The sequence below is a fragment of the Notolabrus celidotus genome, chromosome 1 (genome assembly GCF_009762535.1).
Source record: "Notolabrus celidotus isolate fNotCel1 chromosome 1, fNotCel1.pri, whole genome shotgun sequence".
NCBI classification, from domain to species: Eukaryota; Metazoa; Chordata; class Actinopteri; order Labriformes; family Labridae; genus Notolabrus; species Notolabrus celidotus.
In genome coordinates, this window is record NC_048272.1 from 6,539,162 (window position 1) to 6,554,377 (window position 15,216).

The 15,216-nt window shown below is 42.0% G+C and overlaps 1 protein-coding gene across 1 annotated transcript in view; it reads right to left on the minus strand.

Moving 5' to 3' along the window:
• srgap3 (SLIT-ROBO Rho GTPase activating protein 3) overlaps positions 1-15,216 on the minus strand; it is a 78,144-nt gene that overhangs the window by 6,177 nt on the left and 56,751 nt on the right. The window contains exons 8-20 of the mRNA XM_034692620.1: positions 14,156-14,377; positions 13,968-14,069; positions 12,952-13,149; positions 12,625-12,709; positions 10,677-10,704; positions 9,898-10,000; positions 7,611-7,671; positions 6,920-6,997; positions 6,671-6,805; positions 6,040-6,145; positions 4,871-5,098; positions 4,708-4,781; positions 2,102-2,282 (exon numbers count right to left, since the gene is read on the minus strand). Of these exons, the coding sequence (XP_034548511.1) occupies positions 2,102-2,282; positions 4,708-4,781; positions 4,871-5,098; positions 6,040-6,145; positions 6,671-6,805; positions 6,920-6,997; positions 7,611-7,671; positions 9,898-10,000; positions 10,677-10,704; positions 12,625-12,709; positions 12,952-13,149; positions 13,968-14,069; positions 14,156-14,377 (1,601 nt within the window). The remainder of the gene's footprint in view (positions 1-2,101; positions 2,283-4,707; positions 4,782-4,870; positions 5,099-6,039; positions 6,146-6,670; positions 6,806-6,919; positions 6,998-7,610; positions 7,672-9,897; positions 10,001-10,676; positions 10,705-12,624; positions 12,710-12,951; positions 13,150-13,967; positions 14,070-14,155; positions 14,378-15,216) is intronic.

Genomic DNA, 15,216 nt, shown 5'->3' on the forward strand with positions numbered 1-15,216 from the left:
AAAACTAAGTGTATTCATTTTTTTGCTTAAAAAAAATGTACAGAGATGTACGGAGCCCCTAAAGTGACATGTGCAGAAATTCTTTTTTGGAAAGTATCTCGTGCGCACGAGATACTTTCTCGTGCGCACGAGATACTTTCTCGTGAGCACCAGATACTTTCTCGTGAGCACGAGATACTTTCTCGTGAGCACCAGATACTTTCTCGTGAGCACCAGATACTTTCTCGTGCGCACGAGATACTTTCACGTGCGCACAAGAAAGTTTCTCGTGCGCACGAGAAAGTATCTGGTGCTCACGAGAAAGTATCAGCCAATCATAGTGTAGATTCCAGGGTATGTGGTTGTGAAGCGATCCCTTTAGCCATGCCCGAGACCAGAGCACACCGAGACCAGAACGCACCGACACCAGAGCGCACAGAGACCAGAGCGCACCGAGACCAGAGCGCACCGAGACCAAGACTAGTCGATATCATCCCGCATTTAGGCAGTTATTTAATGAGGACTATGTTTGATCCTTTGTTACAATGGGTAGCCTGTCTGCAAACGTTTTATCCTCACCCTGTTACTGTATTATTGATCAGTCTGACGTTCGTTTACCTGCATATGAAAAGTGCTTTAATTCCTTTAACCCATTATGTTAACACCATGATGATGTTTTATGCTTGGTCCAGATTTGCTGAAGTCCGTTTTACACTGCTGGTATATCTAAGTTAATAGAACACTGATTAGGAAATTGCTCAATGTATTTGTAAAGCACTGGAGTGCGCAGGTGTCTTCTTGCTGTGGAGAATAAGCAAAGCTTGAGTCAGTCTCTACTCTTTAGACTTTGACATATTTATTGAGGCCGTACAGGAGGTTTCATCATTAATATCCTGGCATAAAACATAATCTCCTGCTCTCCTCTTCATTAACATAACAGGGCGCAAATACTGTGTGATGACGTCACATCTGCACGCACAGTGTAACCTTTGACAGAACAGTACAATACAAAGAGCAAGGGCGCCATCTAGTGACCACATTTAACAGTATTATTACCACAGATAATATCTGATCAATAAAAATAAGTTCACTTTGATTTGCCAAAGACTACCAAAGACTACCAAAGCTACCAAAGCTAAATCAGTTCTTCAGTATAATGTTCAAATTAAAGGAATTAAAGCACTTTTCATATGCAGGTAAACGAACGTCAGACTGATCAATAATAAAGTAACGGGCTGAGGATAAAACGTTTGCAGATAGGCTACCCATTGTAACAAAGGATCAAACATAGTACTCATTAAATAACTGCCTAAATGCGGGATGATATCGACTAGTCTTGGTCTCGGTGCGCTCTGGTCTCTGTGCGCTCTGGTCTCTGTGCGCTCTGGTCTCGGTGCGCTCTGGTCTCGGGCATGGCTAAAGGGATCGCTTCACAACCACATACCCTGGAATCTACACTATGATTGGCTGCATAGGAGTGAGACATCTGATTGGTTACAGACATTGCCCTGCAGTCTCAAAAATTCCATTCACAAATGCAGTGAGGTCCGTATATAAATGTAACAAGATACAAGGCAGCCCAAGGTTGAAATAAAGCTCAACTAACTGCTGTACTGTCATTTTTAGATCGAAACTGGTTGATCTCCAGTGCTAACTTGGTATCTCGTGCGCACGTGAAACTTTCTCGTGCGCACGAGAAAGTATCTGGTGCTCACGAGAAAGTATCTGGTGCTCACGAGAAAGTATCTCGTGCGCACGAGAAAGTATCTGGTGCTCACGAGAAAGTATCTCGTGCGCACGAGAAAGTATCTCGTGCGCACGAGATACTTTTCAAAAAAAAATTTCTGCACATGTCACGTGATGGGTGTAATGTTCACCTTTGACCTTTAAACACCTTATTCTACTCAAGTGGATGTTTGTGCAACACTTCTGAGATATCATGTTCACGAGAATGGGATAGTCACTTTGACCTTTAAAGAGCAAAATCAAATCACGTCATCCCCTAGTCTATTTTTTCATCATAGTCATAGTGTTCCCTTTAAGTGTGGAGAGGACAGACAGATAATCAGACAGCCTGAAACATGCAGAGGCATCAACAGCAGCACACTCTGCTTATACTCACAGATCTTGCACTACAATATACTGATGTGGGATGAGGCCGTCCACACCATTGTGACGTCCCTCCCACCAGTCCTCAGACGCTCTGTGGTACAGAAGCAGGGACGCTCCTTTCTTGAATGACAGCTCTCTGGGAGTGCGACCAACATAGTCGAACTTCGCAATGGCCTCGATTTGTTCCACCTCTGAAACCATAGAGACAAAGAAAAATAAGCAAAAAATGTCAGAAACGGCTGAGTAGGCCTTTGAATGGTAAGGATTGTAAAAGATAAGAATGAGATAGACTGGTTATTTTCTTTCATTTACTTGCTTACTTCCGTATTCAATTCAAAGTCCTCCTTTTAACATTCAAGACCATCCACAACCTCGCCCCCCCATATCTGTCCGACCTCCTCCATGTTCCTACTCCCTCCTGATCCCTCAGATCTTCTTCCTCCATACACCTGTCTGTCCCCTCCGCCTGTCTCACCACTACGGGGAGCAGAGCATTCAGCCGCTCTGGAACTCATCACCATCTCAACTCAGAAGCATAGACTCTTTCCCCAATTTCAAATCACAACTCAAAACACATCTGTTTAAAACTGCCTACTACGTCTGACGCCAATTGAACTCACTTTTTATTGTTTTTATTTTCTTACCACTTTGTCTGTTTATATTGTTTTTATTTATTTTGATTTTCCTTTAATGTGTAAATTTGTGTATGTATATATATATATATATATATATATATATATATATATATATATATATATATATATATATATATATATATATATATATATATATATATAATTCTGTGCGTTGTCCTTGAGTGCAGAGAAAGGCGCCTTTAAATAAAATGTATTATTATTATTATTATTATTATTGTTATTATTATTATTAAGAAGACACAAAATTCTGGCTCTTATTTTGAGCTTAGAAAAACACTATACTAGAAGTTTAAATAAGCGCTTTTTATATAATTTTGCAGAACTGAAATCAGAGCAGGGACCCCATACATAATGAACAAATACTTTTGACTTGATAACAGAAATCATGTGTTGTTGAAATGTACTTGTGTTCTGTAAGTGCATTGGACCACAGCAGCCAGCAGGGGTCAGTCAGAGTTCGCTGTATTTTTTATATAAATCAGAAGGACAATTAAGGTTCAAGGGAACAGAGATAAAGGCATTTTTTGTACAGAACTGCGTTCAATTATTGAGTAATGAAAAAAGAAAAGGCACTGTCATCATGGCATTATTGCTTTGTTCTCAATTTGACCACAAATTGTTTTTGTTCTACAAGAACAGATATGCTGCCAGAGAACACAAACTGAACCAACTACAGAAACTACAGCTTTACATGAGAGCCAACTATTCTCTGAGTGTACACTCTTCATCTGGAGCCGAACCTACAACAGTCGATCAGCCTTTGTTGTCTTCTACCAGAAGGAGCAAGAAAAGAAAGAGGGGGAAATGCAGTCAACAGCACAGATGAAGTTTCAAGATAAGGTTCCCTCTGTATGACCTGACAATCCATACTTCCACACGTCCACTGACTCCTCACTGACAGCATCGAACACATTATTCTATCATGTTTTACCCGTGTCTTGGCTTCATAGCATGACCCAGTTGTGCATTCAAAGCTCAGAGGAGAATTGGGGAAATACGGTACAAAGGAGAAAGTCCCAGGAGAATTGCTGACTAACACCGAACAAAGAGTGAGCAGGGGAGGAGGGAGAAAGAGAAACACACACACACAGACACAGACACACACACACACACACACACAGACACAGACACACACACAGACACAGACACACACACACACACACACACACACACACACACACACACACACACACACACACACACACACACACACACACACACACACAAATACACACATACATAGAGAAGGATCAAAGAGGCAGTGCTGCATGCCAACACTGTTTACTCAACTTGCCTTCAGCCTCAAACATCACATAAGCCTTTGCAGTCAGAAGTGTTGCAGCACAAACCTCACTCACCTCTCGGTCAAAGTGCTTAATAAAATAGGTTTGTCTGCACTTACAACTTTCAAATTCAAAAAACAAAATACTCATGAGATATCCATGTGTTACTATTTGCCAAGATGTGATCATAAGCAGTTACAACTAAAAAGTACAATTTTATACAGGAAAGAGGAGAGGGAAAAAAAAACAGGCAGGAAGACCAACCCCGAGGACGTCACAACTTCAATATAAACAATGAATGCAGTACCAGAAACAACACATTACCCCCTAACTATGATAGTGGCTGCAGTGCACACAGACAGGACCCATAGTTCACATGCTAACATGCTCACAACAAACATCCAAGACAGTTAATCAGAAAATGTGGCTGTGTGAGGAAACAAGACTAACCTTTCTATGACTAAGTCAGTATGAAAGGCAGTATACTTACATTTTCATCATAACAATGCTAACCTGCTGACTACGTATGTGCATGTTTAGTATCCTAAACGATTGCCACTAATTAGTTCCAGAATATCACGTCTACATGCCCGTGCACAACCAGCACGGGCATGCTCTGTATAATAACAAAGGACCCTTAAATTGTATGTGAAGTCTGACTTGTATAATCAGCTCACCTTCATCACTGGTGTGGGGTTCAGTTCCATTATCAGCCTCATCTATAGTCCCTGGTTCACTATGGGGGCTGTCACTGCAAGAGGAAAAAAGTTACTGATCATTGTATATATATACAATTTTACTCAGCTCACAAGTTTACCACCTGGTCGAACCAATACTCACCAGTACTCCTCTCCTCCAGTCATGCACTTTTCATACACCGGGCCGTCCAGCTCACGTAGGCTGGGGAAGATGAGCTCAGTGTGGATGATGATGGTCTTGATGACCTCGTTTACATGAGCCTGGCATGAAACAGGATCCTGTCCATCTGGGATGGGCATCAGGGTTGGACCAAAGCAGATCGCTAAATTGTAGGAATCCATCATGTTCTCGTCACTGTACTGGGAGAGACTGAGGGACACAGAAACAGAGTGTTGTTGTGCTGATGTTAGCCTTTAGCAAATATCAGATGATGTGAATGCTGTTTGTATAGGTATGGTTGTCTAGTTTTGTCTAGTTTTCTCTTTCAAAGAGCATGTTTTTTGTTTTTGTGCTTACCTTTTTTTTTACATGTTGATAATTTATCATGTTAACTTTTTTTAATACATAATACATCCTTTAAGCTGCTTTAAGTTATTAGATATCTTTTCTGTAAAGCTTGAAAATGAGCTATAGCTGAGACATTCTCTTTTTGAGTCTTCCCTCACTTGACTTCAGTTTTGACAGGCACTATTACATGCTTCATTGCACAGCTTAGTTAGACATTTGCTTGAAAAGCACTCTGATCAGTCAACCTCTTAAACAAATCGACTTAGAAGCACATGCCAGAACCTCCTCTTAGTAACAAAATCATTCAGCGCTGCAAGAGGAAGTAATAATCAGAGCCTGCACATTATCAGCAAGCCGGAGCTGAGCATCAAAGCCACAGCTGGAACAGCTCCAGCAATAGAGGGGGTCTTAAAGAGTAGAGAAAAACCTGGGTATGAAATCAAACCCTAAGGTCTGCAGGAAAACCCAGGAAAAGGAGCATTAATAACATCCATTATAAGAGGACAGGTATACTACTTCAGTAGAGTATGAGTTTCCGAGGCCATAAATAACTTCTAAAACACTGCAGAAAGATGTAGCAATAAATAGAAGGTCGATTTTCTATTTCTGGATCTATCTTTCACCTGACAGAAGCTGTTTGGTGTTTGCTCTACATGGATTTTTTCAAATGGAGTTGTATTTAACAAAAGTGAAGCTTAAGGTCTAATCACGTCAAATATATATTTTCAAAGCCGAAAAAAATCATGTCTGTAGAAACCAGGAAGCTATGGCTTAATATGAACTATTAATCACTGCAAACTTACTGATTGAGAAAAGCAAAAAGGTATCTCATGACGATGATGATGGTGCGAGGAAGAGTCACGACAATCTGCTGGATGTGATGCGCCCTCTCAGCTCCAGATTCCAGCTCTGAAACACAAAGACAAAGACAGAGAGGTGTAACAACAGCTTTTTATTCTTTGGCAAACAAGAGACAAGTAAAGCTTTTAAAATCTTATACAGCCTTCTATGTGGGCTCTGGGTCTATAATGACACTGAAACATGATATAAACCATAGCCAGGCAGAGAAAATTGATCAATGTGTGTGAATGCAAAAAGCAGAGGAGATTCTGAAAGCTGTTATCTGACACTTAAATAAATGCTCCCTGCCTGTCTTTCAACAGAGCCCTGAGGCGTGCTGAGTGATCAGACTATTACAACAGAAACAGCAGGGAAATGGTTCTGTGGTGAACTTGCACACGGCACACTGATGTGGCCCACACTCTCCTCTTCCTATGCTGGTTTTCTGTTATATATCTGCTCCTCAGATTGCTTCCATGTGCTGCAGTGCATGCCTTTCTCTTCTCCAGGAAATCTGTTATTCTACCGTACTGTAAGGTGTGTTCTCTCCTTTCTGATAGGCCAGGCCACTCAGAAATGTCGTGCATGACTTACTGATGGTGGAGATGAAGTCCAGGAAGCGCTCTTTTGGGAAGATGGGGTTCTCAAGTCCTCTGAAGTACAGCTTCAGCACACCGGCTACTGAGTTGATATCATGGTCATTCTGGTCATCGATCAAGGGGTCTTCACCTTAAATATAAAAAAGGGAATTTTATGGGTTCAAAATAAGAAAATTGGGTTTGATCTGTTTAGGTATTTGTGAAATAAAGAGGGAATACACAAATCCATCTGACTTTGACTTACCCCTCTCAAATGAGTTTTTAATATCATTGACTTCCACCTGTGATCCCGGCACGCGAAATATGCCCTGCTGCTGCAGGCCTGAGAGAAACAAAAACCAAGAATTCTGATATGAGAAGATGCATTATCTAACATCATCTTCAAATGTCGATGCCAGCTTCATGAAAGCCTACTGGAAACAAATAACACAGAGCAGGAAATGTAATCTAGTCATAAAAGGAGATGTATTTTCCATGAGAGGGCCCCTCAGAAGGCTGCAGCATATGGTTTCAGTTAGAGGGCTCCTAATCAGTTTTCTGGAGTTTCATTAGGTCCAGATCCCAAAGAGAAGGCCCGCAGGCTACAGCAATGAGCTGAAGACAGATGTGAAGGTAGACAGGGAGGAGTTATAGCAGGAGGTAGAGGGAGGGTGGATGGACTGACTAAAACAAAGACCAATGGGACTTTCAGAACTCTCCATGTGTGATCTATTGTTATGAGCTTGTCAAATCAGTGGCAGGCAGCTGAGTGCCTCAGAGGTGGAGAGCAGAGCAGGTCACAGTCTCTATCTGTGGCTATTTGCAGTAATAAATTGCCTCACACAATAGCTGCTGTCACTTTTTATGAGACTGAAGGAGTTTTCAGAGGACTCCATCGCTTGCTCTCTTTGTCTGCCCTTTCACTCAGAAAATGTCATCACGGCAACACGTCTTACCGTATAGATTGATGTATCTGACACAGCTTTCAACAACAAGTGGGATGGGTTGACCTGAATCCTGGAATGAAATTGTGTAAAAATGAAGTTAATAGAGACAACAGGGCAAGGCAAATAATTGCAGAAAACAAAACACTTCAATAAGACAGAGTAATTACAGAAGCGTATTACTGCCATTGCATTAACAGGACAAACTATGTGTGGAGAAGATATACTTTTTTTTCATCCCTGAGGGGAAATTCAATGTTTGTCACTCTGTTATTGAACTTGCTACATATGTTAGGCTGAAATACACACACATGCACAAACAGGATCCTATGGTCATGCGCTAATGGAGAAGTCAGAGTGAGGGGGCTTGCACACAGATGAGCGCTACCAGCAGCTGGGGGGTTGGTGCAAGGGCGTACCAGCAGTGCACAGAAATTGAACTGGCACATCTCTAGCTACCAGCCTATATGAGCTACTACTGCCCTGCTGCTGATCGATGAGACACAACCAGAATGTACAGTTAATGGACACAACACTACCCTCAGATGATTTAACTCATTCTGCTTAAAGCCCTGTGGCCTGTGGCACCAGCTTGCTTGTTTGCACCACTGAGGCGCAAGGTCAATCTTAACTCATAGAGCGTGATGTCCAAATATCTGGCCAATCACAGTAAAGCACTTTTCATACAGGGGCATTTATTACAGTGTTTCCTCTAATGCCTGATGGCTTCCAAACGGGCTAACACCTGAAAATAACTGCGGTTACCTGCTGTTGGCAACGCAAAGGTATGAAATGCATGAAAAAGCATTCTGATTAGGTGATTAACTAATCCTGAATCTTTCCTTTATAGCTAGTGTAAAACAACAACAATGACATCAAGCAGTGAAATCTTAGACCACAATATTTGGTAATAATGACTATTACTGGGCAGACAAAATGATCCCCGCCTGTGGAACCAAGAGCAGGAGTACAAATCAAAGTCATCATACATCTCTAAAGGGCAGAGAACGCACAACAGTCATCCTACTATTGGTATATTTATCACCCCCTCCCTATCTTGCAAGTCAAAATGATGCACCATGACAACCTGAACTATCTCAGATGGTGCAATAAGTAGTGCATTAACTCCATCTTCAATCAGAAATGACATTCAAACTAGTCTATGTTTGATCTTACACAGAAATGGTGCAACCCAGTGCAAGGCATCTCAATAACCCTCGTCATGTACCCACACTTGTGTTAATGTTATCCATAGTCTTCACTACAGCAGACTTTTTCAGTTCTCAGCACAGGAATGAAGTAAACTTCTTTAAACTGTGTTGTTGAGACATGTTCCTCCTTTGTAACATCAGAAGTTTGTCTATTGTAAAAATGTGAGAATGTGTTCTTATAACTATGTAATATAATACGGACCTGTTTTTCATATTCTGGTATGGCAGCAATACACTTCTGTAAGTGTTATAAAATATTTAGTATAAATTCTCTGCTGTACCACTTTTACTTTATAATGTCTTAATAAAGGTATTCAACAAACAGCATTCTTCTTTTAATACATAAAAATCACAAACCCAATGGCACAGTTTAATTTTCAAGATATACAAGAAATCAAAAGTACCTTATGCCGTCTAAACATATTTTTAAACAGAAATGTTAGGAGAAATGTTAGACATGTCAGTTGAAAATTTGCAGCATGTAGGTTTAGCTCAAGCAGCAGCCAGTATGTTTCTGCTATTAGGCTCAAAGTTTGTGTGCCCTCATGCCCTGACCCGACTCTTACTCTCCAACACACAGAGGTACCTGAATGCGGGTACGGGCATTCCTTCTTCCTCTGGGACAGAGAGCAGCAAAGCACAGAGCAGCAGAGGAAGAGAAAGCAGAGAAGCACAGAGTTAGAAAAGCTCAGTTGACAAGTGACCCCTCTGGAGGTTAAAGAAGGTTGAGCACCGGGGCTGGTGACAGGAAAGCTACAGAGATGCAGTAAAAGGTTGGGAGCAGTGAAGGGACAAAACAGAACCTCTGCTGTCTCCTGCCTCTCAGGCGTCTAAAGAGTGACTGGATTCAGAAAATAAAGCCTGAGATTTTAAATTGCTCCGGAGGGGAATAAAGAGACAGCTGACTGCTGCTCTGACTGCAGAGCCACAGGCAGGAGGAGGAGGATTAGAGGTTAAACAGAGGCGTTATATCATGACGAAGGGAAGCTGGAAGAGGGAGGGATAGAAGGCCAAAAGAGAGGAAGAGGATGAGAGTAAAAGCTCTAGCTGCCTTCCTCCCTTGGTTTAACACCACCACCCCAGGGTACCTTGATGAAGGTCTCCATATTGCCGTTAAACAGCTTATGGTTATACAAGGAGCGTGGCCTAGACTTCCGCATTTTCTGTGGTTTAGGGGGAAGAGTGGGGGGCCTGGGGGACAATAGACAAAGGGAACAAAAACACCAAATGCTATGAAAGCTGTAGAGACAAAAATGCCTTCAAATAACATTTTTTAAAACTGAGTAGTGAAAGAATGTGTATTCTTTTTATTAAATAATATGTTGAAACACATAAGAATCCTTTGAAACAGTGGCTCCAAAGTGTGGCCTTTGGCCCCTTGGTGGGCCCTAAAGGTACTGCAGGTGGGTCATGAAATGTCACAACTTTTCTTTTATTACTAAGTTACCCAAAAGTGCAACAAATTAAGTGGACCGATGTTTTTGCAGAGTACCGCCGGCCTTTACATTTAATTTTTCTGTTGATGAAGTGTTAGTAAACATAGAAATACGTATCCTGAGTGTTTGTCAGAGTTGTTTGATTTAAGGTTTGGGTGGACTCAAGAATATTCTTAGATTTAAAAAAAAGCCCAAGGCATTCTAAAGTTTGGTAATGGTTTTAAAAATGCTGAAAAACACAAAGTGGGATGTCTCATTAAAGACCTTTTTATCATTAAATCTGGTCTTTTAATTACTGCAGAGTTTGGAAAAACAGAATCTAGGTCTGCTTCTTCAAAAAACAACTACTGACTTAATCAAAACAAAGCACAGATTATTACTATCACCATTATTAAAGGCTAATTAAAGAGAGATCTCTGAGGACTCCATACCTTGTAGTTCCACACTCAGCCCGTTCCCCTGTGAAAACAAAAACACAACAGGGACATATTACATCTTTGTGGTACTTATTATACAGACTCTGGCGTCCACAGCAAATAGCCACAACATGACTATTGAGAGAGCCATGAATGGAGCAGTGCTATCACCATTCACCGGACAAAGCTATTGAGCAGACTCAGAGGAGCCTGTGGGGTTATAGACCTCCTCTAGGAGCAAAGAAAAGGAGGGTGGGGGCTGTTGGGTGTGTATGTTGAGCAGGAGGGAGTCCATCAATGGTGACACTCTGCAATGTCTGCGCTGCCTCACTGAGCCTTTTGTTATGGGTGTCCAACAACACATGCACATGTTATAGGCCTATAGACTGAGCAACATCCATCTTGGAAACTTTCTTTTTGACCAAGAGAATATGTAAAGTTTCTGTCTCTGCTAAGAGAATAATAAATGAGTATAATAAAATCAACATATATGTAATCATAAAACATCGACTTAAACATTTCCAGATAGATTAAAGATGGGGATTTTTTCTTTATGTAGGCCTACTGATTAAAGTATGCCTTTCTCTGCAATTCTCTGAAGAATTAATAGAAAGGCATTCACAGTACAAAAAGCAGCAATGGCACCAAAGCATTCCAACATTATTTCCTTACTTCACCAAACAATGGACAGCAAGAGCAAAGGGTAACCAATTTCTCAACACATCATTCTGGCAGATGGGACGAGGTCCCCGGAGCATTCATGTGAAGAAACAACAGATATCATTCCTCTGAGTGATGGCCCGTCTACCTCTGACCAACCAACCTCATAATTATACTGAGTTTCTCAAAAAGGGGCAAAAAAGTTGAACCTAATTTCATGTCCAAAAGTGCCAGAATTGTACAGTAAAAAGAGAGATATGTGTTCTGCAGACATTGGAGATTGGAGACTGACTTCTAATCGGGTAAACAAAGGCTGGCAAAGATCCTAGCACCATCCTGTTCGGTGCCAAAGCTTGACATTGTGTTTTTATTAATACATGCAGGAGATGCTAACACCATGTGGCACAGAACAGGCTCATCTTGTTCCCTCTGTCATGCTCACAAGTAATCACGCACACACAAAATCACGCCATGAGCTAATGAGCACAATGCAACCCTGATTGATCACCTGAATAATTAAACACGGGTGGTACCTGGAGACGCCATATGCCATGTGCATACATTCTATCAGCTGCCATAATAGAGATGTACAAACAAAGCTGTCCACTGGTGTATACAAACTACAATGTGTGAGTGTTATTTGAGAAGAAAGGCCCCTGAGCTCAGGGCCAGTTCCAAGGACTGCTCCAGGTCTTGAATGCTCCACAGAACAAAATACATCTTTAAGTAAGACTTGGATAACTGAATGAATCCAAGGTGTAATATCTGGGAATATGCATGTGTGTTTCAGGGCCTCAGCTGTCTTTGCCTGATGCCCTTTTCTATTAGGCGCACCCCTGATGCAAGAGCAGCTGCAGAAATGGACCCGGGTCTGGTCCTGCTGATTGATTGGGCGTAAACTGTTCACGGCTGAGGTGACAAGGGGGCCCTTGGGGGAGGGAGGGGCATAGGGAAGTCTTTCTCTTTCAGGCTGGGAATGGAAACCCTCCCTGCGGCTATAACATATAGACACTAACTGGATAAGGCTGTGACCAAATGGGATAAGCAGAAAAAGAGACGGATACTTTAAATTTGGCCTGGTGCTATTGGTGTGATAGATTTCCATTTGAATTCGCTCCTTCCTTCCTGTTTCCTAAAGAGAATCTGTCTTTGTAGCCTCATAACTCGCTCCCTGCAGCTTGTTAGAGAAGACCTGCAGCACAATGACCCACAGGGCAGCATTTTATAGAGCTGTGGCAGGATTCAGTTGCTAATAATGACAGGAGGAAACACTAGGTCAGATGAGGAGAAAATGACTCCTTACCTTCACCCAGTGTCTGCTTCAGGAGGTCATGTTTGGCCTGCAGCTTGATGATGAGGTTACTGCCGTTCAGGAACTCCTTGAATTTCTACACAGAGAAATAAAGGCAACAAAGCATTGAGCAGCGGCGCTAATCCAGTGTAACATGAGCCCAGCCAAATAATTCAGTGCCGCACAAATCAGCGTAAATTAAATCAGATACAGTTGTAGATCAATTTATGTATCCAGAGCGTGTGGAAATGATGATTGATGGCTTGATTTTGAAGAAGGAAGCGCAAAGTTCATAGCAGGCCAGAAGCCATAAACAGATCAAAATTGACACAAACTCACTGAGAAGTAGAAGGTTTCAGTCTCCTGTTGGTTCGACCTCCTCTTGGCAACATTCATCTTGCTCATGTAGGACTCAGAGGCCACAGACTTGATGGACTCAGTGGAGCGGCTGTGCTGGAAAGCATCCGACACGTCAAAATCCTCCACTGTCAGCATGTCCTGCAGGGTTTGCATGGTTGCATCCAAGGTCTTTCTCACCTGAGCAGATGGAGGAAAAAAAGATGACACTTGAAACATCATATCCAACTGATCATAATAAGGTAACTGCAGACAACGTCAAGGCCAAGATGGATGGACTAACATGAGTAACTTATTCAGATAAAAGATTAATCAACCCACGAACAATAAATGACCTGGAATTGCCCTAAAATGACACAACGCAGCCTCTAAATGTCATCCTAGTGAAACCTGCCGGTCAGACATACATCATACTGAGACAAAAAGGAGACTGCCTGGCAAGGATGCAAACTGCACATGAAATTACTGAGGGAGGCTTTTTGTTTAGGGCTGTGATTGATAACACACATTTTCAGTAATGGAAGTGGCTCCTCCATTATCCTCCAGTGCAGCAGACACTGGCAGACGGGGATAGACAGAGCCATTGGCACAAGAGGGTCTAAAAGGACCTGGTTATTATTATCATCTCCATTTGCACCTATCTTCCTGTGCCTCCGAATATGAAAGAATTTTCTTTACCATCCAAAAGATAATTTCAACACAACTCCATAAAAAGAACAACATTGGCATTGTGACAATCTAAATATATTCAGCCTCCCACTGAGCAGGGGTCAGCTGAGAGTAATTGCAATAAGAACAGATGGGGATGTGGCCCTCCTACTTGGTTCAGGGGAAAATGAGACAGGGTTTTCTCTTTAGGAGGGGGTTGGGGTTGAAGGTGGTGTGTGTGCGTGTGTGTGTGTGTGTGTGTGTGTGTGTGTGTGTGTGTGTGTGTGTGTGTGTGTGTGTGTGTGTGTGTGTGTGTGTGTGTGTGTGTGTGTGACATCATAAATCCTCACCTCCTCATTCTCAATCTTTAGAGTAGCTAGGCGAGACTGCAGTTGGTGGTAGCGCATCAGGAGCTCAGTCTGGACGGGCTGCTGAGCGCTCACCTGGCACACCTGAGAGGGAGGAAACATGGGGTGGTTAGAACACACAGAAAATTGATCCACCAGGAGTGACTTTGTAAAGAAACTTAACAGCTGACCTCATCTCCCATATGTGGCAAGTACTCAAAGCGCATCGGAGGGCAGAACACCTGGTTATGCATATCCATGATCTTGTGCTTGTCACTGCGGGAATCAAGGTTGTCCACTGCATTCTCGATGATATCCAGTCCCTCGTGGCGTGATGTCTCCAGGTTGTATTCAGCAGATAGATAGGTCCTAAAGGTGCGTGCCAAGCTAGCGTGGTAGCCAAGGTCACAGCACTATGGAGATAAAAAAAATAGGTTAATATTAGGTAAAAATGAAATGACAACAATTTAACCTTTTGATTGACCTGTTCATGCTTATTTCAACAACACCAGCATATCTAATGGGCCAGGTCAAAAATGTGCTACCTATGACCTGTGACCAATTCTGACAGTGATGTCAATGTGTGCCTAACACACCCTTAAGCACACTTCTACATCATTTCAGTTAGTGGGGGGTAAGCAAAAGCTAGCGAAAATGTTTTCAGCTTGTACTAAGTTGTTCTTAAATTCCACAAATGAAAGAGCGCTAAAGTGAAAGTTTCAGTTGTAATCTTCGTTATTTTTGAGCTCTTTCTACCATGTTTTGACCCCTTTCAGAGACTAAATCCAAAATTACATCTTGCTACAGATTACCTTTCAAAAATAGCTGTAGAGTTCAGAGAATTACAGGAGCTGGCGCAGTAGGACAGCAGAGATAATTACAGAGCCTTATCACATGGAGCGCTATAAAGTAACCTAATTAAGCAGGGGATGGTAGTGAGGAGGTTTTAAATGGAGCTGGAGGCAACTGACAGCTCTGTGAATCACTAAGTAAATGCTCCTGAGCGGTCTTTAGCACTGAGGAAGTGGTCTCTCCACTTTGGTGCACTCATTGCATCACTCAGTCACAGAGGCTCGGTAGACTGAGGACTATAGGGAGAAAATTAGCCTGCTTTTGAAACAAGTAAACTAAGTGAGGAAACACCAATTTCTGCAGTATCAGCCTGAAGGATCATGAGAGGAAGTTTAGAAACATACACTTTCAATTTAACTACTTCACTTTTTAAATTCCTTTCTCAGAGTGGAGCTGTTCA